The 25,067-nt window shown below is 45.9% G+C and overlaps 2 protein-coding genes across 2 annotated transcripts in view; one reads left to right on the top strand and one right to left on the bottom strand.

Annotated features, from left to right (window-relative positions):
- Positions 1-25,067, bottom strand: part of dock1 (dedicator of cytokinesis 1) — a 459,680-nt gene that overhangs the window by 203,900 nt on the left and 230,713 nt on the right. The window lies entirely within an intron of this gene.
- Positions 12,390-25,067, top strand: part of insyn2a (inhibitory synaptic factor 2A) — a gene marked incomplete at both ends in the record, with an annotated part of 39,941 nt that continues 27,263 nt past the window's right edge. The window contains one exon of the mRNA XM_083788130.1: positions 12,390-13,738. Coding sequence (XP_083644256.1) covers positions 12,390-13,738 — 1,349 coding nt within the window. The remainder of the gene's footprint in view (positions 13,739-25,067) is intronic.

Here is a 25,067-nt window from a genome sequence, read left to right as displayed (position 1 = left end):
ATAGAGTTATAGATGGATATGTGGTGAAGGTAGAGAGCAGAGAGTTATAGATGGATATGTGGTGTAGGTATAGAGCAGAGAGTTAAGGCTCATACATAGTCTGGATTTACGGTGGTGGGGTGACCACCGAACTACAACATGACGTCACGAGCCGCGGTGAAGAGCAAACCACCGCCACCGCTCCAGCCCTTCTCTCTGTTTTTACTCACCACCGCTCAACGTTATTTCAGCTCCGGTGGTTAGCTCACCACCGGAGCGGTGGTCACCTTACCACCGAAAATCCAGACTATGAATAGGCCTTTACAGATGGATATGTGGTGAAGGTAGAGAGCAGAGAGTTATAGATGGATATGTGGTGAAGGTAGAGAGCAGAGAGTTATAGATGGATATGTGGTGTAGGTATAAAGCATAGAGTTATAGATGGATATGTGGTGTAGGTAGAGAGCAGAGAGTTATAGATGGATATGTGGTGTAGGTAGAGAGCAGAGAGTTATATATGGATATGTGGTGAAGGTAGAGAGCAGAGAGTTATAGATGGATATGTGGTGTAGGTATAGAGCAGAGAGTTATAGATGGATATGTGGTGAAGGTAGAGAGCAGAGCGTTATAGATGGATATGTGGTGAAGGTAGAGAGCATAGCGTTATAGATGGATATGTGGTGAAGGTATAGAGCAGAGAGTTATAGATGGATATGTGGTGTAGGTAGAGAGCAGAGAGTTATAGATGGATATGTGGTGTAGGTAGAGAGCAGAGAGTTATAGATGGATATGTGGTGTAGGTATAGAGCAGAGAGTTATAGATGGATATGTGGTGTAGGTAGAGAGCAGAGAGTTATAGATGGATATGTGGTGTAGGTAGAGAGCAGAGTTATAGATGGATATGTGGTGTAGGTAGAGAGCAGAGAGTGATGGGGTGAATTGTGATTAGAGGCAGCTATGTGGTGAGGCAGTCTCTCTCTGCACCGTGCACACACTCTTCCACGTGAACCGTGGCACGTCGTGAGACTAACGTGTACACTACAGCGTACACACTTCATCAAACCACCTGAGCCCACCTCCAAGGGGGTGGGGAAAGTTAGGTGAACTGCTCTGCTTCTCGACATGGGGTCCAGGCCAGGGATCACCCATGCATGCGTTCCAAAATGGACCCCTTGCGGGTATACCACACCTCTGAGAGGCGTACAGAATGGACCCACGTGTGTGCGCTCTCAGAGTTACGAGTTGTTACGAGCAGTGAGGGTTTTCCATTGTAGATCGGGGCTTAAAACAAAGCGGGGGGTCCGTGGCCTAATGTATATCAAACTGGCGGTCATTGGAAAGGCAGAGAGAGTCCCTGCTGTACTCCGTCTGTCTGTATCTCTCTATTAGTGCATCCAGACAAAACAGAGCCAGACTGTAGACGACCGACCGCAGCATGCTGGGAAATGGCCGGAGGAGAAGTCTAAAGCTTCTCCACAGAGAGCTGAAAGGAGTAAGGATCAAAAACAAGGTCGCAGAGAGAGAGCACAGGCAATCAGCAAGAAAGACACCACACTCTAGTGCCTAGGATATACTGGAACAGCAGTGACCAGACACCACACTCTAGTGTCTAGGATATACTGGAACAGCAGTGACCAGACACCACACTCTAGTGTCTAGGATATACTGGAACAGCAGTGACCAGACACCACACTCTAGTGTCTAGGATATACTGGAACAGCAGTGATCCGGAACTGGGAGGAATTGGGAGGAACTGGATCCATCTGTTCCATCAAATTTGGGACGGTTTCCGGAAGCGTTTTGTTTTCAGTTATTTTTTTTATCACACTGTCAAGAGTTGGTAGTGTATATGTGGACTTCACGCCTGTTGTACAATTACCATACCACCAAATAATTGTGTGCACAATGTTGCGCGTACAGTATACCTAGTTTGTTGTATCTGCTGTTTTTGAGAGACAATTTGTGCAAATCTTTGAAAATATATTATTTAGAAGCAAACATTTGAAACTCCGATCTTTGCTTTTGTGGGTCCATCATGGAACAACATATTTTGAGATGGAGGCCAGCGGCCAAATACATATAGTTTTGTGGGGTCCTTGACATGTAAAAAAGACAGATCTTTCAGTACAGTACATGAGTCAACGCACTCAATTACAGTCATACACTGTGAGTTGCAGTAATCCCTGGTGTGGTGTCTACAGTACAGTGTACAGTACAATACAGTACAGTAGGTAATGATGACACAGATGCTGTTGCAGACTTTATGTGAATGCTGCATCTACATCTGTATGGAGTTCACTGGCTTGACTTATACTGTACACTGTGACTGTCTTTTCCTACAAAGATGACTTACTCTGGATGTTGTCACGCACGCATGCACGCACACCTTCAATCGACACCGAGGGGGCCTTTTTTTCTCCACATGACAACCGGGGGGTAAATCCTCGACAAAGAGAGAAGAGGCGCGACATTCCTCAAAACGTGGTGAATGGCACTCATATTTAATAAAGGCAGTGCATATGGCAGAAACGCAATGGAGCATTCTAAAGCTCCTACCACGGCTTAGCGGAAAATCTCACTGGATAGAAATGATGTGACTGGAGGTGGTTGGGGTGGGGTGGGGTATGGGCAGCCAGTGTGGCTGAAGTGCGCCTGCTTGCCCTCCTCTCCGTTAATAAGTGAAAGTAATCCGGGCTGCCCCCCCCCCCAACAAACAATATGCTGGCTATATTATCCGGCGTGTAGCGTTGGGTAATATCTCTCTCGGAGCGTAATGATCCCGGTCCAAGCCTCCCTTTTTTAAATGGCGTCTGTTAGTTGTGCAAGCGATGACTGAGCAACAATTATTAGAAACACAATCCTTTTAACCCCCCCCGACGGCAGCCGCTGTGCGCCGCCCTGCGCTCCGTCTCACAGCATTAGCCTGCCATTAACTGACAAAGGATTTGGTGCACTTACTGTCAAAGCCTAATGTACTGCTGTGCTGTACTTGCTATCCCCCCCCCCCCCCCCCCCCCCCCCCGCTACAGTCAATCACCCAACCCGGCTATATATATATATACCCTTACAGTACACACACGCACGCAGCTATGAGCTTGTAGGTCTGCTATTTTGGAAAAATCGAAGAACGACTGACATAGAAACATAGCTTTTTCAGAAAACTGTCAGGATGTAGAAGATTTTTTTAGAATCTGATCTCAGGTCAAAATGGTTTAAGTAATATTTGATCAGGACAATCTATACAAAGTATAGTATGGAGTACTTTGTCCACACCGAGCGGCTGCGTCCTTCCGTCTCTTCCCCACAACAGGCGTAGAATGTAACCCTGGTGTTTGCCGTCCCTCTCAGCGTCCTCTCTGTGTGTTTGCTCACTGGATGACATTCTGAATGACAGATTAAACTGCTTTCTGCCCTATTAAATGAGGTCAGTGTTAACTGAATATGTACCAAACCCTCGGCGGGCGTTGTCATCGCAGAGACGCAGAGCGAGCGACCGGGGGGGAGCCCCGGACGTCAAACATCCGCATCCACTCATCACACTGTCCAAACATCCGTCTCAATTGTTTAATGGAAAGCACTAGCCTGGCCGTTTATCACATGACAGAACATGAAACGTTTAGTACAGAGCTCATCACATGACGGAACATGAAACTCGGTGCGTTTCCGCCCTTGTATTTACAGAAGGCTTTGACGGCTCGGCTGCGACAAGCGACGACGGCATACGGCACCCAGAAGGAACGCATACAATTTCAAGCTGTTGTGTCCCGTTATAATACAAGTCTGATGTTCTTTGACTCTCCAAACACTGTAGGGCGTAACAATGTGTCCCCGGATCTTATTCTCTGGTAAATAAATTCAAGTTCCTTCCCCCTGTGGTAGTGGACTGACAATCATCCATGAGTGCAAAAAGAATTGGGCGAACTCAAAGGAAATCCAAGTCACTCCGTTCCGTGAAGTTTACGAAGCCTTTATTTTCATGGCTCAGCTATAGGCGAAATGTAAAAGAAATAAAACGACCTATGCGTTTCGGCCATGAAGGTCGTGCATTCCGCTAGAACAATATACCAAACAAGTATATTTGATTGTGCGGTACTGAGTGGACATGAGAGAGCCTGTGTGTGTGTGTGTGTGTGTGTGTGTGTGTGTGTGTGTGTGTGTGAGATGGTTGGTTGGGTTGTACCGTAAGGACAATCTGCGAACGCCTGTGCCAGCACAATCCATTATCCTTTAATGCTAGCGTTCGCCATGTTCTCGCTGTGTGCACACATTTAATGCAGAGATCCTTGAATTACTAAACAGGCTAATGTTACAGTGTGTGCGTGAGAGAGAGAGAGAGAGAGAGAGAGAGAGAGTCAGCAAGTTTTTGAATGGCAGCTGCCCCATTGGACTTGTGGTTTGCCCATGGCAGGGGAACAAAGTTAAGATGTTGAATCTAGGCTTTTCGAAGTGTGAGTCTTACCATGAACTTTTTTAATTCCAAGAACCTCTAGTTTCGTATACATTAGGGATGTCCCGATACACTTTTTTCGTTCCCGATCCGATACCACCATTTCTGTGTTAGCCGATACCGAAGTTGTGATCTCGTGTTGTGTTTATACTAGCTATCTAGCTATATATCTAATGTTGTGTTTATAGCAGACTCCTCACTCAAATGTGCACTTACAGTTTGGGCAACACGAAAGCAAACTCCACATGCCCCAACATTTTTTTTACCTGCCACAGTGTCAACCCCTCCTGTGTCGGATCGGTGGATAGACTGGCATATACGCAGGTACCGATATGACAAATAAGGACCGATACCGATATATTTACTCACAGTGTACAAAACCATCTATCTTTTAGCTGGGGGGGCACCGCTCCCCCCGTGGAACGCCCCTCAAGGACCCCTGGAGGGGTCCCCGGACCCCACTTTGACAACCACCCAGGGTTAACAAAGTTAAGACGTGGAAAACTATAGGCCTTCCGGAGAGCGAGTGTTTACCACCGAGTTCAAGCTTGACTACTTTTGCATTATCCCCTCTGCTCCAGCGAAAGCTAAATGCATTAATAGACGGCTCCCTCCCCGAGAACTCATCAGCACCGGGAATATGCTTCTACATATCAATTACTCGCCACACTGCCAAAGCCTGGGTGCTCCTTTAACTCGGGGAGAGCGCAGCGCATGCAACCAACCACCCCCAGTCACCAGCCTCACACACTCACACGTTTAGATTAAATAACATTATTCTGTAAGCTCACTTCCTAAAAGAACCGCAGTGTAATGTATAATTAATGACGTTGGCTTTAATGCATAGTACGACTTGACAACCTACACAGCAGTATCCAAGGAGAAACTTATTCCCACACACTTATAACCTACACAGCAGTATCCAAGGAGAAACTTATTCCCACACACTTATAACCTACACAGCAGTATCCAAGGAGAAACTTATTCCTACACACTTATAACCTACACAGCAGTATCCAAGGAGAAACTTATTCCCACGCACGCACGCTGATTTTTTTAATAATAAAAAATTCAATGCCGAGGCGATTTGTGAAGTGGGGATTCCTTTTGTCTTTGATGTTTGGATTTTCAGGGGCTTAGTTTGATTCCCTATGCACCATATCCCATTTGGGGCGGGAACTCCCTTTTGGTCTTTTAAAGCATTACTAGTCCTTACCCGTTCTGAATATATGAACAGCAAATGATGTTAGCGGGGAGATGTTTTTTATTTTAACTCAAATTAATTGAATTAAGATGAATGTTACTTTATTGTATGCTGGTACACCATATCTGCTACCTTCAGGAAGGAGATATCGTTTTCTTCGTGGCATGTTGTTTGTTGTATGTAATATCTGACCATATGTAACGGTCAGATATTGCTATCACTGGTACGAATTATTTAAATCACGGGTTGTGAATGATCTCCTCTTAGGATACGATTGATAAAGGGAATAATGAAAATAGCCTAAATAAGCAAGCAGAAAACAGTCAGAAACAAAACTCACGTTAACCTTTTATCTCAAGTCAAATGAAGGAATCGACAGTATTTGTATAAATGCATGGTAGGGAAATGTTGTCATGGCAAGGACTGTAAAATGTACACTTATTAGCCCACAGACCCCCATTTGAAAAGTATGAAAGACCCCAGTTTGACATGCAGCACAGAAAGTATGGGCTGTCGCACAGGTATTTCCAAATGTACAGTGTGGGTAATGTGATGTAATAGATCATATTATTGATATATGTATTTTGAGGAAGAATTGCTTTAATAGGCCCAGGCCGTAGCGTAACGGTCTGGGCACCGGACTGGTGATCCAGTCGCGGTGTGCCGCGGGTTCGACTCCCGGACCCGACACGGCCTTTACCGCATGTCATCCCCCCATCTCTCTCCCGTTTCCTGTCAGCCTACTGTCTATCCCTTAAAAAATCAATAAAGGCGTAAGCCGCAAAAAAATATCTTAAAAAAAAAAAAAAAAAATTGCTTTAATATAGACTTGTTCACTGGAAATGGGAAAACAGTACATCATAGTCATACATAGAACTGAAAGTCTCAAACAGTCTTTGTCATGTTAGTAGTGTAGTAATTGCATTTATGTATGTATATATCGGTAGTTTCATGGGCAAATGTGGTTATTATGTATGTGGCTTCCCGATCGCTCGCCCGCTGTCTATTGCGAGCAAAATTGACAGCGGGCGAAACAACTCAAGTTACGCGGGAAAACTGTATCCCAGTATTAATCAGTAACCGTCCCAAAATGCAATTCACTTGTGACACTGGTGACACGTGATTTCTGGGGAGAGGAGTTTTGCCGCCCTGTGGCTGCGGGGGGTACTGCACCCGGGTGCGTTTTTAATTCACTGATAAATTAATTAATAATCATTAATGTGTCAAATCGAAAAAAGGGCTTCGTTACGCCCTCCATATTCATATGGTCAATGCCTGTGTGAAAAGTGGGAGCGATTGGTGCAGGCAGTAAGGAGTTACGGCACTGTTTCTGACACACAGACAGACACACACACACTCAGACATTCGCTTAATTATAGAGTGATGTTATACTTTAGCTATTGAAAAATAGCAGGTCCGCTATTTTTGAAAAATCATGAAAATGTGGCGCAAGTTTCGAATATATATTCAGAGCGAGCGTTTTTTTTAACTCTTCCGGGGGGGTCCCTGGAACAAAATATTTTCAGATGGGGGTCCCTGGGGGGTCCCTGGAACAACATATTTTCAGATGGGGGTCCCTGGAACAACATGTTTTCAGATGGGGGTCCCTGGAACAACATATTTTCAGATGGGGGTCCCTGGGGGGTCCCTGGAACAACATATTTTCAGATGGGGGTCCCTGGAACAACATATTTTCAGATGGGGGTCCCTTGAACAACATATTTTCAGATGGGGGTCCCTGCAACAACATATTTTCAGATGGGGGTCCCTGGAACAACATATTTTCAGATGGGGGTCCCTGGAACAACATATTTTCAGATGGGGGTCCCTGGAACAACATATTTTCAGATGGGGGTTAGGTCTAAACGGGATATGGAAGAGAAAGGGAAATTGTGTGTGTGCGTCAGCCACATTGTTTCATTTCTTGAACATTGTATTCAAGCGGTGTACAGCACAATTATGCATTATGTAAATCTCCCCTGGAGCCTATATGGATGGAGCTCGTAAATGTGTAGTGATAACGAGCACCTTATCGATCAGGCTTATCGAGCCGGGTTCTTATCCAGCCCACTATCGAGCATTTTCTATTCTTTTGTGGAAATACGGGAGACATTAAATTCTGAACAAAACCAGTATCTTTTACTATAGGGCCTTTAAAATACAGAACTGTTCTAATAGACGGAAGGCAATTGACCTTTATACCAATAGAATAATATTAAAGAAACCATTTAGAAGCGTAGTAGTGTTTACCCGGACAGCGCTGGTTGGCAGGTATCAATACACTTTCAGGCAGACATGTTTGTGCCAGCATGGATGATTCAATTTTTTTCTTGATCGCCTCTTGTCTTGATTGTCTAAACATGACCTGATCAGCCGCTATGCTCGATAACAGGCTTGATAAGCCTAACGCTTATTGATAACGGGTACTCAATGAGCAGATTTATTTTCGGGTATCGGTTATCGAGCTCCATCCCTACTCGAGACAGAGCGGACACTTTTCTCAAGTCGTTGTTTTCATAAACGAATGAAAACAACAATTCTTACAGTGTGCAGGAGTCTATGTGTTCATAAGGGGGTCAGTCTGGGGTCTGTCTTTTCTGTATGTTCTGGAGCCGCACGTGGAGCCCCGTTGGGCCTTAGATTATGTAAATCTTTTTTTTTTGAAAACATTGAAAATAGGGAATAGGGATTAATGTGGTTCATTCCCTCACAAAGCAACGCACTGACCTTTCTGGTGTGAATGTGTTCTTTTGTGCTTTTTCCACCGGGCACTTTACTGGCCTTTACAGCGTGTATGCCTCACCGAGACCGGAGCGATTATTCAAAACAGAAATGCTTGGGTTATGTGGCTTGTAAAGTTGTAAATGTGTCGCCATTTGTCCACTGCTATATATGGCCTTGTACGTAAATGCACCTTTCGTTAGGAGAAGACAACGGCGCGGCATTCCACTCGGCGACCTCGCGCAGACACGACTATGGGATCTGCTTTAGGCAGACACATTCCATGAAGCCGAAGGCGGTGATCCCTCACTGGGCGTGCTTAGCATTTCTCAGCCAGTGTTCGTTTCCACCTGCCCATTAGTGGGAACTCTGTGAACTCACAGGGTTCACAACACCGCACACCATGTCATGCTTAGGGGCAGTGGTGGCCGAACGGTTTGCGGAGCGGTCTTGATATCGGAAGGTCGCTAGTTCGTATCCCCGGACCGGCACGTATCACCGCTGAAGTGCCCTTGGACAAGGCATTGAACCCCTACCATGAAATGTTCTATGAGCAGGGCCTGGCTGTAAACAAGTTCTTGAGCTTAGTCCAGTTACCCTGGGTAAACATAGTACCTTTCCTTTTTAGCCCTGCCGGCCACAACATCATACTACAATTCTAACAATGTCTGTGTGTCTGTGTGTCACTGTGACTGCCGTAGTGCCTGCACCAATCACTCCCATATGAATATGGAGGGCGTAACGAAGCCCTTTTTTTCGATTTGACACATTAATGATTATGAATGAATAAACGCACCCGGGCGCAGTACCCCCCATGGCCACAAATATCTCACAACGGGTAAGGGCTAGTTTATATTAATTTGATAAAAAACAAATGGTTTTTTTTCTGTTCTTTATTTCACCTATAAAGTATAAACATCATCATTGATGTTTATTGTTTAGTCTTACAATACCATTGGTCATGATATTTGTATATACATCCCCCCGCCCACAGAGGCAGAAATTCACACAACTTTAAAATCTCTGGATTTTTTTGTTGTGATCATTAGAATGTCTAGAACATGTTTTATTTATTATTGTGAAAGATATCGCCCAAATGTAAATTATTAATGTATTATCAATATTTTAATAATGATTATAAATGTGCATAAAACTTTTTTTTTCAAACAAAATGTCCTAATGTCTTCTGCTAAGTACTAGTAGTACAAAGTATTAGTATGGTTGAAATCTCTTTTTTTGCAAATATAAATATATCCGGGCCTTGGAGGGTTAGAGCGACAACTCAGGGAGGAGAACATTTACCAAAGAAATAGCCGATCGACAAGCTTGTAGATCGGCTATTTTTGGTGAAGAGACGTGGGGCCCTATTTGCGTCAGCGCTAAACCCCTTCTTTGCCTTTTTTTTTTTTTTTTTAACTATTTTTAAAAACATGTTTGAATAGTTCAAATCTACAAGCTCAAAATGTGTTGATGTAGATCGGTAGAAGAAGTTTAGGGATAAGGGTTTTTATCACTGAGGAATATAGGACCCATGGTGTAGTGTAGGCTGAAAAAGCTACAAGCTTGTTAGATCTGCTATTTTTCAATAGCTAAAGTATAACGTTATAATGCTTAAGTTAAAACACCAAAAGGGGTTCCCGCCCAGAATGGGTTAAAGCAGTGGTTTTCAACCACTTTTCATATCAAGGTCCATTATTTATTCAGCATTTGAGCCACGGACGGGACCACCATTTGATGACATTTAGCCTCTCAAACCCAAAACATACAATAGTTTGTTGTGGTGTCCATCGTTTAGCTGCTGCCGGACCACCTGACACCCTCCTCAAGGACCACTGGTGGTCCCCGGACCATGCACTGGTTGAGAACCACTGCTGTAAATAAAATAATAAAATAATTATCATCATCATCAGGGCCTGCGATTGTCTCTGTTCTTTGAGCACATTATTAATACGTTCCTTCTTTGCCAGAAAAGTGTCATGCCCACCGCTGGGAGTCTTCATCGGTGGCCTGTTATTAACGCCCGCAGATGGTCCTGATCAGATAGAGACGCTCCCTGTATAGACGGAGCACAAGGCGAGGCAGGCGAGGCAGGCGAGGCCGCCCATCGCTCCTCTGACAGGCCAAGATGCCTGGCTGTGCCCTAATTGAATGATCCAGCCGGGGCCGGGGCTCATAATCTGATCCAGAGGAGAGGTTGAGTCCACTATATACCGCTGCTCGCAAAAGGAAAATAAACAGCTATGGGCATCGAGATGGGGGAGCACCCAACACCCCCCCCCTCCTCCTCCTCCCCGGCTCCCCCCTCCTCCCCCCCACCCCGCTGACAGCCCAACAGTCACAGCTGATGCGCCGAGCGGGATAATTGTCCTATCTGACTCAGCATCTATTATGTAGTGGAGTGGTGCCGAAGTATACTCAACCCCAGGCAGTATAGTACTCGAGTATACTGGTCAAATATTACACTAGAAGTGTGTACATGCTGCCCACTCACATTTGTACTTGGGTTAAAAAGTACAAATTGCAGTGCATTAAGTACACGAGCTATTTGCACTACATACTGCTTACTACAGCAGGCTATGAAGTGAAGTCATGAGTATATCCAACTCTCGGTAAAATACAGACGGTAAAAACAGGAGATATTTAAGTAGCCTACTTTCGCTAGCGTCCACCGATGGACTCAAAGCAGCCACTGTGAATAAATTAACATCCATGGAGGCATCAGCTGGAGGAGTCTTCCCCCGCGGCGCTGACAGCCAACAGTCACACGGCGCATATACACAGGCAGAGCGGGGATAATTGTCCCCTATCTGATTCAGCATCTAAATGGAGGAACGCGTGTGGTGTTTACTTATTGTACATCAGCAGGCAGGTAGAGCATGATATAAATATAAAGCTGCCTGTCAGAGAGAGATAGAGAGAGAAGAGGCTGTGCTGGAGTCGTGACACATAGCGAGCGGATCTGTTGTGGCGAGGGGAGAGATAATTGATTATCTTTGCTAAGGAAGTTTTCTCTCCCTTACGGGGGTGGGGGTGGGGGGGCTGACGGACACTTTTCTCACAGAAGTTTTTGACGTCTGTCTGTCTGTCTGTCTGTTGGTCGGCCGGCCTCCGTCTCTCTCTCGTTTCTCCATCTCTCGGTGAGAGAGAGAATAAATATAGGGCCTAAGAAGCGATGAATGTGTGTTTTGTAGACCGAATTGTGCTATCAAAGCTATCGAAAAATTCTAGTGGAGAGAAAAATGCAAATATACAATAGATATGTATATGCGAAGGATACTGTTCTGTTCTGTTCCAAGGACAAACGGAAATGCTCAAGTAAAGTTACAGCGCCTAATAATTGAGCAGTTGAGAGGAACAACAGTCCACACTAATTATCCATAATGCATAAATCATGGATAAGGGGTCGGGACAGCAAGGCCTTTTGGTGGAGGGGTGGGAATAAACGATGGACTTAAACCACCAGGGATGTCAAACTCACTTTGGGGTGGGGGCCGCATTGGACGAAATGTGACTTCATGAGGGCCGGAGCAGTTGGCTCACGCATGTTTACGTACACAGCTGTCTTGTTGTCCCAGTCACTGCTATAGCTATACACTACATCACACAAATGATATAAGAATAGCTACTTACATTATTGACTTTCATTATTGGTATTATACTTGTAGCCTAGAAGACATTTTGCTATGAGAGATGCTATTTTTATTTATGCAGTGCCAATAAACCATTTGAAAATAACATATTTAACCCATTTTGTGCGGGAACCCATTTTGGTGTTGGCATCATGCTATGCTTTAGCTATTGAAAAATAGCAGATCTACAAGCTCATATCACGCCACCGAGTGTCGCGCTACGAGCTTGTAGATCTGCTATTTTTGAAAAATCGAAGAACGACTGACACAGAAACATAGCTTTTTCAGAAAACTGTCAGGTTGTAGAAGACATTTTTAGAATCTGATCTCAGGTCAGAATGGGATAATACATCTCCTGCATGACACAGTCACTCAGATCTCTCTCTCTCTCTCTGTCTCCTCAGGAACCATGGTGAGCAAGGAGGGCGGCAAATGCATGCTCACCAACTCTGAGTCGGACTCGGAGGCGGGGCCCTCTCCCTCGCCGTCCGCCTCGCAGGCGCCGGAGGACGCCACGTGCTCCCGGGACGCCGCCAGCCGCCAGGTGAGGAAGAGGAACAAGGCGCTGCAGGTGCGCTTCAAGGACATCTGCGAGGCGCAGAACGAGCAGCGGGAGGCGGCGCTCAAGGGCGGCAAGCCCGTGGCCTACAAGGTGGCGTACCGCAAGTACATGACGGTGCCCGCCCGGCGCTCCATCCCCAACGTGACGCGGAGCACGGGCGTGCAGACGTCCCCCGACCTCAAGAAGCGCTACCAGACGTTCCCCTTCGAGCGCACCAAGAAGGGCCACACCTTCAAGCATGTGGCGTCCGTGGAGAGCTACGGCAGCAAGGGGCGGGACAACGGCTTCGTGGTGGACGTGAGGCCGTCGTCCAACAAGGCCGCGGCGGCCGCGGGGCAGGGCTTGGACGAGGAGGATTTGGGGGCGGGGGGAGGAGGCGGAGGGGGGGTGCGGAGGACGAGGGCGCTGCTCCACACCAACGAGTGCGTGGTGGGCACGGTGGAGCAGCACTCGGCGCCCGACGGCCTGTGCGTGGACGCCGCGCTGCCGGACTCACCCGCCGCCGCCGTGGGGATGGGGGCGGACTACCAGCTCTGCAGCGTCCCTCCCAGACCCAGGACAGGATTACAACAACAACAACAGCAGCACGGTGCTGCCGCCGAGCGCTCGGCCAAGCGGCAGCTGGCCAGCGCGGAGGAGGGCTCGTTGCAGCAGCGGACCCTGCCGGACAGGGGCGGCGGCTCCAAGGTCACGGGCCCCATCGCCTGGAACTCCCTGACGCAGGTGGAGTGCTTAGACAGCCCGTCCGTGCGGAGCAAGCGGAAGAAGGGCCCGTCGCCGCTGCAGCTCAACGGCCTGCAGGCCTCCTCCTCCTCCTCCTCCTCGCAGACGCTGCCGCGCGCCGCCGGCTGCACCACGCAGGCGCAGTGCCACGCGGGGCAGCTGTCCGCCAGGCCGCTGCGGGCCATGGAGGAGCCCACGTCGGCCGCGCCCTGCAGAGGAGGAGGAGGAGGGGCCGGGGGTGGGGGGGAGGCCGGGGGGCGGCCGGGGGCCACGCCGGCGGTAGCGGCGGCGGCGGGCCCCTCAGGCGGCTCCTCGGGGGAGGCCTGTAAGCAGATAGTGCCTGTGTCTCAGGAGGGGGACGTCAAAGCACAGCTCCAGGCCATGGAGACCCTGATCAGCTCCAGCCAGGAGACCATCAAGGTGCTGCTGGGGGTCATCCAGGAGCTGGAGAAAGGAGAGGCCCACCGAGAAGGGTAAGACCACCCCTCACACTCACAGTATCTGCCTTCATAAGACACTTGCATGGGGGGTCACTATTTTATTTTTTATATATATATTTTTTATCCCACGATTTTGTAACCCATTTTTCACCCCTGTGTCAATCATCTAATGTGATCCTGGGCTCTACACACCCTCCGCCAACCTAGTCCCCATTATATGGGGGACAAGGTGAGAGCAACGGACTTGAACTCATGCTTCCTTCATGCCTGAGTGTCCAAGTTGCTCCTTTACACCTGAGTTTCCCTGGTTGGACGTGGCGCGGCGGTCACTATTTTAACCCATTATTAAGGTTAAGGATGATTCTACAAACGCACCCAAATCAATAGTTATCATACTTTCAAGATTGTTCCTCCACAAAAAGCGTGTGACTGTATCTGCCATTTTTGAAAAGCCAACGGTAAAATCTATGATGAATGAAACAGACATCTTCCCGGTATTAATGGGTTACAATCTACAAGCTGCACAACGTGTCGCAAAGCAACAACATAAAAATAAATGTGTTGGGGCGATCTTATCATCATACATCATCACATTCCGGCCAATCACTTTAGGCGTCCTCACTTATTATCTATGGGGTACACACACACGCACACACACACACACAAAGCTGGGCATAGGATGGGAGAGCGCCCCTCAACAAATAGAAAAGAATCAGGCTTGAAAGAACACTTCACCCATTTTCCACCCATGTTCATATAATTGGTCCTCACTAATGGCCTATAAGATGTCTCCGTTCCGGAACCTGCTTACCAGTGACATAATCGGTAGGCAGGTTTGGTCATTTCAAACTTTCTGGGGAGGGGGAGTTGCACCACTCAGTTCACACATCTGTGGTTTTTTTGTATACATTTCTCATGAATGCAAGAAAAAATTTCTTCTATTTAAGCATGCTAACGTATATGATAACGGCTGTAGTTTCTAGTAGTCTGGAATCACCATCGATAATGCCATATTGGTAGGCAGGTTTCTGAACAGTCTTATAATGAGCAATTAGTGAGGTTAAGACAAAATTATACCGAAGATAAGGTTGAAAATGTTGCCTTCGAGTGATTAAACTGTTCTCCCCGGATACTGCATGTATACTAGCGGCCATGCAGTAGATGCCAACTTGGAAAAAAGAAGGAATAAAAGAAAAAAGAGTTTCTACATTTAAACATACTGTAGCATATATCCATCCAAACATTATGTACGAACACATGAGGTTTATGAGCAAGCATATAGCAGCTATAGCAGGTATACTGTTCATGGCATCATACAGTACATACAGTAGTGCAGGACGAGTATCAGTGCGTCGTGCTGTACACCAGGTCGAGGTGCAGCGCATCGAGCACAACGTGTCAAGTTCAACCACATATTTTATTTTAATGATCAATCAGTGGACTGTTCCCCGGGCGAAGGATCAATGGGACTAACATAGTTATATACAGTGTGACAACTGAGGCTGTGGCGTGTTCAGAAAACACAGCCATGCAAAAGCACAGATCACATTAATGATTCAGCAACGACCCGATCCGCCAGAGAGCCTCCCGCTTCAAAAGTCCCAAACAAGCCCTGCAGTCACTCCCACAGAGACCTGCTCTGACTGCATGGGCCGAGAGGCCTGCTCTGACTGCATGGGCCGAGAGACCTGCTCTGACTGCATGGGCCGAGAGACCTGCTCTGACTGCATGGGCCGAGAGGCCTGCTCTGACTGCATGGGCCGAGAGGCCTGCTCTGACTGACTTGTGAGCTTGTAGATCGGCTATTTTCAGCGAGTGTAAAAAACAGTCATTATGACGTCATCAAGGCCGGCCAAAATACATTTTAGTCGACTAAATCAGCTGTAGATTTAGTCGACTAAAATCTTATGACGTTTAGTCGACTAAAACTAGACCAACACTGAGACATTCCAGGTGACTAAGAAGAACTAAATGAAAACTATTCAAGAGACTATCACATATTTGCTGCCAAAAACAACACTGATTCTTAACAGTCTTAACAGCTCCGCCAAGCTGTTCATTGTGCTCCATTTGGCCAGGGAGGTGTGGTGGCCCACGGCTATATGAAACACTGCCAACCAATCAGAAGGGCGCATGTAGCGGTGGCCGCGGAGCCACGATTCTGTCGCTGTCGGGAAGAAACCGCTTATGTCCAACACCGTTCCTTTAAAAAAAAAGAAAAAAAATGGTAGCAGGTCGACAAGCTCAAAACATGTCTGCAATTTTCATTATTTTTGTGTGAGGCGTTTTGGGGCGTTTATTTATTTATTCTTTTGTGGTTTTCACCTTTTTATTTTATTATTTTTGTAGAGGGATAGATATAAAGTAGGCTGACATGGAAATGGGGGAGAGAGATGGGGAGGGGGGGGTGACGTGCAGTGAAGGCCGTCGGGATCGGGAGTCGAACCCACGCAGCGGTGGCACACTGCCAGACTGGATTACCAGCCAAGGTGCCTGGACCGCTGAGCCACGGCCTGGGCCATAGGGCGTTCAGGGAAAACTACATATAAAGGTGAAATATTGAGACACAGTATGTGAGGTTTCTGCTAGACAATTTGAAAGCGAATTGGGAGAGAACAAAGATAATGGACTTATTGAATGACCCTGTCTATTCCCACACATCCAGCTGACTGAAAATACTGTTTCATCTGTGTGAAATTAATGCTCTTGTTATGGTAATATCTATCCCCGACCAAATATTGATATAATGACTTCGGGAGCTGGCTTTATACGCGGAAGGAATACAAATGGGTTCTTCTGTGTCCAAAATGAGAGAGGACACAATTAAAAAGGTCCACACCACCGTTTTCTGTGTGCGACGATGGTTTTCGAAGGCTACTCGTGAAAAGCATGGTTCACGCTCTGCATATGTCGGCCTTACATAACCCATTTAGGCCTCGAAATAAGAAAAACCTTCGCTCTGAAAGAAGATTTGTGCCACATTTTTACGATAAAAAAATAATAGCAGACCTACAGTACAATATCGTAGATATATGAGCTTGTAGATCTGCTATTTTTCAATAGCTAAAGTATAACATAATGCTTAGTTAAAACATCAAAAGGGGATCCCGCATTATGCAATGCGGGGGACCGGGGGCACGACGGGTGAAACAAAACCAGCGCTCCTCCCTAACACAACAACGCGTTGCAACAAGGTAGTCGTCGACGAGGAAGTGACAGTCGTCTTGTTTTCACTCTTTGATGCGTATACTCTTGCTCGCCTTGCATTACCCATCAAACGTGGCCCAAACGCATGCATAATTCATAGGATATGGAATACTAAATGAGGGCCAAGATAGAGCAAAGAAAAGGATAATGTAAAGCTATACTCTAAGGGATGCGTTTTTCTTTTCTTTTTTTTATTATTTTTTATTTTATCTCGGTATTCTATATCGAGATTGACTTTTCGGAAATGGTCCAAGAGTGCTCTAGGGGTTCCCCCGAGCTAAATGATTGATATATTCAAATAGCTAAATGGTCCCATTATCGCTCTGTGTACAGTAAGGGCCGATTCATACTCCTATTTTACCGCAGTTTCGGCGCTGTAGTGCCGAAATGATTTCGGCTCGTCAGAGATTTTCAGTAGCACCGAAGAGCCGACTTTAGGACGATACCTCGGAACCTGAAATGACGTCACATTGTAGGCTCTAAAGAGCCGAACAGACTTTTAGGAGTATGAATCGTGCCTAAGTGTACACAAACGGAACCAAATGCAGGCACCATGAGGTTCCGTTTGTAAATTTGACATGATGCCATGGCTCGAGTCTTGGCTCATTGTAGGAAAGTCAAAGTCAAAGTCGTACGATTAATCGCAGTAACGCAGTGAAATTTGTTCTCCGCATTTGACCCATCTCTTGGAGCGGTGAGCCACAGCGTGCGCCGCGCTCGGGAATCATTAGTTGAGTGCCAAGCAGGGAGGCACTGTGTCCCATTTTTACAGTCTTTGGTATGACCCGGCCGGGGATCAAACCCTGACCTCCCAGTTACAGGGCGGACACTGTAACCACAAGGCCACTGTCTGGTGGAGGAGAGCAGTACAAGTAGACATTTGGTAGTTGTCCTCATCCAGCTGTGCTGCATAATGATGTGTTGCTGTATAGCTAAAATCTAAAATGATCACAGATGCTTTCCCGGTTTTAACGGGTTAATCTAGTGAGTCTTAACCCAATTCAGGCCTGACCTCAAAATGAAAAGAAAATCTTCTAAATCCTCCAGTTTTCTGAAATAAATATTTTCACACAATAGTAAACATACACATAGGATAAGTAGGAACAGAGGTTACATAATCCAAGCCAGAACACAAATCCATTTGATTGGTCATTAAAATGAACTGTCCACTTATGTAACTTGGCATAGTATAGGAAACAAGTTATGGCCTGTGGAAAAAAGCCATTTACTGCTTGATGGAAATGAAATCCACGTACATACCAAAAAGGGGGCCCTCATGTTAGCTTCTATAGCCCGGGTTGGAATAGAGAAGCGTCTATCCAAGGGAGGGAATGAGACAATTAAACAAAATGGCCAATTTGTTCTGCACCTGAGTGGATTGCTAAGATTCCTATCGGCTCGGTCCCATTTGTACACAATGTTTCCATTTATACAACATTGATTTTACAATATAAATTGGGGTCTCAGAGATAGAAATGTCATTAAATGGGGGGGGGGGGGGGGGGGGGTCCGTAGACTAATGCATGTCAAACTGGGGGTCCTTGAAATTAAACAGGTTGAGAATCACTGCTTAGAGCAGAAGAAATATTCTCTTATGGGGGTCCTTGGCATATCTTTTCTAATGGGGGTCCGCGGGGCTAATAAGTGTCAATGTGGGGGTCCTTGACGTGATAATGTTTGGGAACCACTGCCCTAAGAGCCTCTGCAAGCATGTCTGGTGAGGACGAGCTGCGATAGGCCAGTCGTCTGGCTTTGAAGGCAGGTCTGCATTGGGTGCATTGGCCATGAAACGCCATGTACCAGGATGAGACTCAATGTCTCCCCTATACATTACAAACAGTATAGTAATACATTCATGGAAGGATGATTGCGAGTGCTTGTAACTGCTTGTAACATGTAACTTTATAATTTTGTGGGACATTAGATATTGTCGATGAATTTACACATAGGATAAGTATAGGAACAGAGAGTGTATACTACGTTGGTTCCATAATCCAAGCCAGAACACAAATCCATTGATTGGTCATTAAAATAAACTGTCCACTTATGTAACATGGCAACCGAATGACCAAATCAATATGTTTTAGTAGGCCCTGGTCGCTGGGCCAAAACCTTAGGGAGGCAAACAAAGACACACACACACACCTGTGTGCCGACACGCATGTATGCACGCACGCACATGCACCTGTCGAGCTGATAAACAAGTTGTGCGCATAACAGCCACAGTGCAAAAACAATCAACACAGGCTCCGTCTGACCAGACTGGTGCAGCAGGGACAAATAATTCAACACTTTAGACTGAAGCAATGGATGCTTATTTTAACGCCTATGACTGCGCAAAAAGCATGGAATATGGATGTGTGTGTATATTACAGGAAAACCCCCGTTAAACTTTCCAACAAACTCCGGTAAATTCCAGTATTGTCACACCTGTATATTAACTGTATATGCCTGCTAAACTTGAGGTTTATGGGCAAAATGCAGTGCCCATAATTGCCCGTTAACTCCTCTTTTCACACAGTGATATGACTGACTGGAGCTCTTTCAATACTTATACTGGTGCAGGCAATAGATATATCACATGTCAATAGTTAAAGAGTGCTGGAGGGGACTAGAGCTATACTTCAACAGTTAGACTGGTGCAGGCAAGGGACAGCTCTTTCAAAGGATATAGACAGACAGAGGACAGACAGATATATCTCAACACTTGGACAGGCGCACGGGACAGACATTTCAACAGTGAGTCTAGAGTGCAGGCAAAGGACTGCAGATATTACTGCAAGGCTCCTTCCGACGTCGGCACTATGCATTTTTAATTTACTCAGAACCTTTTTCAGCTCCAACATAATTCGGAAAGCCTGTCCGAAACGGATATTTTTCGACATGTATTTACCTTCAGACTGGTTCAAGGGACAGATATTTCGGCAGCACTGTGGATAGTCTACGGTCTACCCGTTTTGTGGAAATAACTTTGGGTCAAATGCTGTTGTTTTTAAATGTGCTATATAAATACAATTGACTTGACTTGACAGGCAGCTGCAGGGCACAGCTCTTTTAACAGACTGGTACAGGGACAGAGTCAAAAGAGCTTAACTACTCACATATTATATGTATATATTGTAATAAACAGTTGTCACATCCCCCCCCTGGGGGAGATGTGGCCATGGTTGTGATACAAATCCTCCAAAACAAAAACAATTGCATTTATCCTCCTCTCTCAGTCTCCCGCGAAGCAACTATATGATCTCCTCCTAACACACACAACTGCACTTGTCTTTGAGAGCGAAGTGTGAGTGAAGGTAAGCAGCTTTGTGGCCCTGCTTTGGGGGGAGAAGTCTTGGGTGCAGGCTCATAAGTCTTTTTTGGAAAGATGTAAACGAAAGTGGCAGGCCTGGGACAGGAGAGCAAGGTGGAAGAGAGGTGAAGAGAAGAGATAAAAAAGGGGGACATGACAGCAGGGGAGCAGGGGAGCAGCAGAGAGGAAAGCACCATCCGCCATGGTGTGACACAAACTCTCCAGCTCCTCTACTGCAAGTCTGACAGCTTTATCGGGTGGAATATGATCAACAAAATAGTGGTATTTTGGAACCGTTAAAGTACAACTTTAGTTTTTTTTTCAACCACGGTTCATGTTTTAGGTTTTATTAGAGAATTAGAGAAAGTAAAAGATGTGTGTTCATTTTTTTTCATTTGCTGCTTTCTTTTGTTTTAGCGATTTTAGCTGTATTTGACAGGGGGGCGGGGGCATTCGAGCATTGGGCTAAATATGTATTTCTTTACAACATTTTATAGAGATTGATTTTTTTTTAATTATTTACTATAGTCCTCCTTACATCTGGCCACAAAAGATCACAGGATCTACTGATTGTGTCAAACTGACATATTGAGCCTATGACACATGAGTGTGGCTTCCCCCCAGTAGGCCACCTTCACATTCAATAGATCCTGTGATCTTTTGTGGCCAGGTATAATTTATTGGTGTCTAGTAGGACTATAGTAAACAATAAAAAAATAAATCGTAAAATAAAATGTTGTAAAAACATACATATTTAGCCCCATGCTCGAATGCCCCCGGCCCCCTGTCAAAAACAGCTAAAATCCCTAAAACGAAAGAAAGCAGCAAATGAAAAAAATAACACTCATCTTTTACTTTCTCTAATAAAAACCTAAAACATGAACCTTGGTTGAAAAAAACTAAAGTTGTCCTTTAACCGTCTTCCTGCCATTGCCGAAGCCCTTCGGCAATCAAAGCCTCAATTTGATAATACACCTTGCTGCCATTGCCGTAGCCCTTCGGCAATTATACTTTTATAGTGCATATGATCGATCGAGCCATAATGCTACTCACGTTAGCCGGTTAGCTAGCAATGTTGTTAGCACTGCACTGGATCGTTCAGATTAGATCGCGGTCGCCATAAGAATCCATTCTATCCGTTTCTTTCAATCGCCTGTATCTCCTATTCCTTGTCCCAGATGGCATTTTTGGTCAAACCAGCGTTTCTTTGACGGCACAGAGCCGACGTTGTGCAGTGCTATATGTACCGGCATTGATTCGATTATGTAAACAAAGGTTGTCTTGGCAACGTAAAGCTGGCAGGGATAAGCTCACTTCCGGTTGAGGCAAAATGTGGCTTTTCAAAATAAGAGCTCAAATTAAAAAAATGCTGGCATGAATTAGGTCCTAATTTCTCAATAAATGGCAGCAGTAAAAGGGTTAAGACAGTTGGGCAACGGACGCATGTGCAACACTGCATAGCAACGGTGAAACATAAGGGGGGGGGGGGGGGGGGGGGGCATTCCGTCTCAGGTCGACCGTTTAACCTCTGCATGTTTCGCTTATTTTCTCTATTTCAATAAACGTCATCTTCTTTTTACTGTACGTGTTCCAATTTCCACCGGGTAGTATTTTTTCAGTGAGCCAAGCAGAAATTGTAATGCCGTCGTCGTCACAGGACATTAGCGCCATGCACCCTCCCGACATCTTTCAGAAATGTCCCTGGACAAACAAATAGGAGTCGCCGCGGGCTATACTGTACAGTAGGTGAATTGTGGAGCACAATTACATGTTATATTACTGCTTATGTTAGACAACATTCAAATCATTTCTCATGTAAGCAAATGAACTGCTTTTGAAGTGAATTTGTCACAGTGTGTGTGTGTGTGTGACTGTGTGTGTGTGTGTGTGTGACTGTGTGTGTGTGACTGTGTGTGTGTGTGTGTGTGTGTGTGTGTGTGTGTGTGTGTGTGTGTGTGTGTGGGTGTGTGACTGTGTGTGTGTGCAGGCCTGCGTGAGGCCTGCGTGAGCGCAAGTCACAAAATGTAATTCCAAACCTAATGTGCTGTGTCTAAAAACAAATCACATGGGAAAATGGAAAGAAGTGCCTGGTGCGGTTTATGAAAATAAAATAAATTACACGCCTTGAGAGCTTCCCTTCACGCGTGCAATGTGTGTTTTTTCTTTTTATGTCCAAAAGGACAATATTGCATTTGGCCTGTATAAAAACATGTTGTGCCAGAGACCCCCATAAAGGGAAGAATAATGTTAAAGAATTTAAACACACACACATATATATATATATATATATATATATATATATATATATAATACATTTTATTTATAAGGCGCCTTTCAGGGCACTCAAGGTCGCCGTACATATTAAAAGCAGTACAAGAACACAGTTAAAAGCATGGTCTCATGGTTAAAGTGATTGTGATGATCAAGATAAATTTAGCTAGGGGTGAGCCCCCTGGAACCCTCCACCCCGGAATAAAATTGCAATGTTTGCTATTTTTTGAAGATTTATGAGAGTATAAAACAGTGTTTAAGCTGTTCCTCCTTTTGCTGGGGATGCACTGGAACCCACTCCAGGACCCCTGGGGCACTGCTTCATTTGAAGACAGTGTGATAAAGCTAACAGTGCACTGCAGTAGTATGGAATGGTGGTCCTCCTCACCACCCAGTGCTGGGAAAAGCCTCAGGTCAATATAGACCTCCACTTGGGTTGTACGGTACGGTAGATGAAATGAGATAATTTGTTTTACGACAGCCATTTGGTGGTGTATTACTATTAGCTCACTATTGATGCCATCGTGGTATTGATTCCCAACTGATCCCGGTGTTAAAACCCATCAGTTTCCCCCCCCCCCCTGTGTCCTCTCATTGTGACCCTCACCTCGTAGTGTGAGATGAGCTGTTGAACTGCCATGAAGTCAATCCTGACTCATTCCCCTCCAGGGACCGCCTAAAGAGCAGATGATGCACCTCCATGTCTCCGTATGGTTCCATTCCTCACTCACTATGGCTGTTCTTTATTGGATCAGCATTATGATAATGCGACAGCTATAGTGTGTGTGTGTCCTTGCAATTAATGCCGTATTAACTATACGGACATACGGCAGAGCCACGCTCGTATAGGTAGATGACCGGCGCGGTGATGACTTACTCCTCTACGCTACAGCAGCTGCTTCTTCTAGGCCTTAACCCATTCTAACCTGAGATCAGATAAAAAAATGTCTTCTACGTCAGCCGTTCTTCGATTTTTCCAAAATAGCAGATCTACAAGCTCGTAGCGTGCCCAGAATGGGTTAATGATCGCCAGTGAAACTCAAGCAAAAGCGCGCGCGCATACGCACGCGTCTGTGTACTGTACACCGTTTCAAAAGCATGCGCATAAAAGCAATGAGATGTGGCAGCAGACACTCAAAAGCAGGCAATGGCTAATTAATTTCGATATAAACTTAAGCATTTAGCACACACTCTCTTATAGCGCTAGGATTGGGGTAAGTGTTACTTAGTGGCGTGAGCCCAGGTCGACGAGCGAAAAGGGTAAACAGCCAAGCAAAACAGAGGGCAAAGGAAAAAAACAATTAAGTGCTACACAGTAAGTAGGGTATATATCCAGGACTTTAACACGAGGCTTTCGTGCTGAGCATGCAGCACGCTTTCTTTTTCAGAAAAGGAAAACAGCTTGCTTGGCACTCACGCTGTGTACATTCACATCTGGGACTTTGCTCGGTACATCCAGTCTTGTGATGTCGTCTAGCAGGTACAATTTAATTTGAGCAGAGCAGTTGGGGGATTTAGGTGCCATGCGGAGGCACACTTTCATGCCCTCAACTCAATCTCCCGATCACATGGATGGTTCTCCTCAGGCTCACGTTGATGGGAAACGTCCATGTGTCTCTATATATATTGAACCACGCTTGACATCAAACGGAGTCATTTTTCTGCATTGCTCCCTTCCATACGACTGTAGTGCATAGTGTGGTAAAAGGCATGTTATCTGTCACGTGACAGACATCAAAGCGCCAATGTTGGCTATCTGGAAGACCGTAGGCTTCAATATGTTCTGTGTCTCTCTCTCTCTCACACGCGCACACACATGCCACGCACGCACACAGTTGTTGCAGTCTCTCTCTCTCTCTCTCATCACGCCGGCCGAGCGCAACTGGCATTATCGATAAAAATGTAAACGATAGCGTAAATCTCAAAGTGCCTCCGCTAACCCCCAACCCATCGTACACGGCACTCGTGCCTGTATATACACTTATATACCGTACCGCCACTATTGATACCATTGCGGTTATCCTGACCGCTGGGCATGTTATGGACACACATCTATATCTATAAATATACACCGTAGCATAGAGAGGATGGACGCCATATGGCCATTAAAGTGAAGAAGAAGGAGAAGGGACATCTGGGGGTGCTTAGTGAGTGAGGCTCTCCCCTGCACGGTTCGATGAGAGGGTCTGGCAGTGATGCGTAACATGGGGGGGGGATTAGTGATGTGCAAGCTTCATTGGAGGTGGTGGTGGGGGGGTGACAGTGACCCCCATCATGCAGCAGCTCGGCAGAGGGAAGGTCACGCCCGCCTTGGCGCTACGCCCTGCGTGAGTGGATCGATGGGGCGCTGATGGGACGACGCGCAGGCTCCCATCAACACCCCCCCCCCCACACCCCTCCCCTCGCCTCTCTGTCCATCCATCCATCCATCTGTCCATCTTTCTCGTGATTCACACTAGATCTCTCTCTCTCTCTCTCTCACCTCCACTCACCCCTTGATAAGAAGCAGAGTGAAGCCAATAGTTCCATTAATGTATTTATAACGTCGTCGTCCCCCGGTGGTGATACTGTACTCTACTGTACGGTACA

Source organism: Protomyctophum parallelum (genome assembly GCF_964188405.1).
Source record: "Protomyctophum parallelum genome assembly, chromosome: 17".
Classification (NCBI taxonomy): Eukaryota; Metazoa; Chordata; class Actinopteri; order Myctophiformes; family Myctophidae; genus Protomyctophum; species Protomyctophum parallelum.
This window is presented reverse-complemented; position numbering and strand designations above follow the sequence as displayed.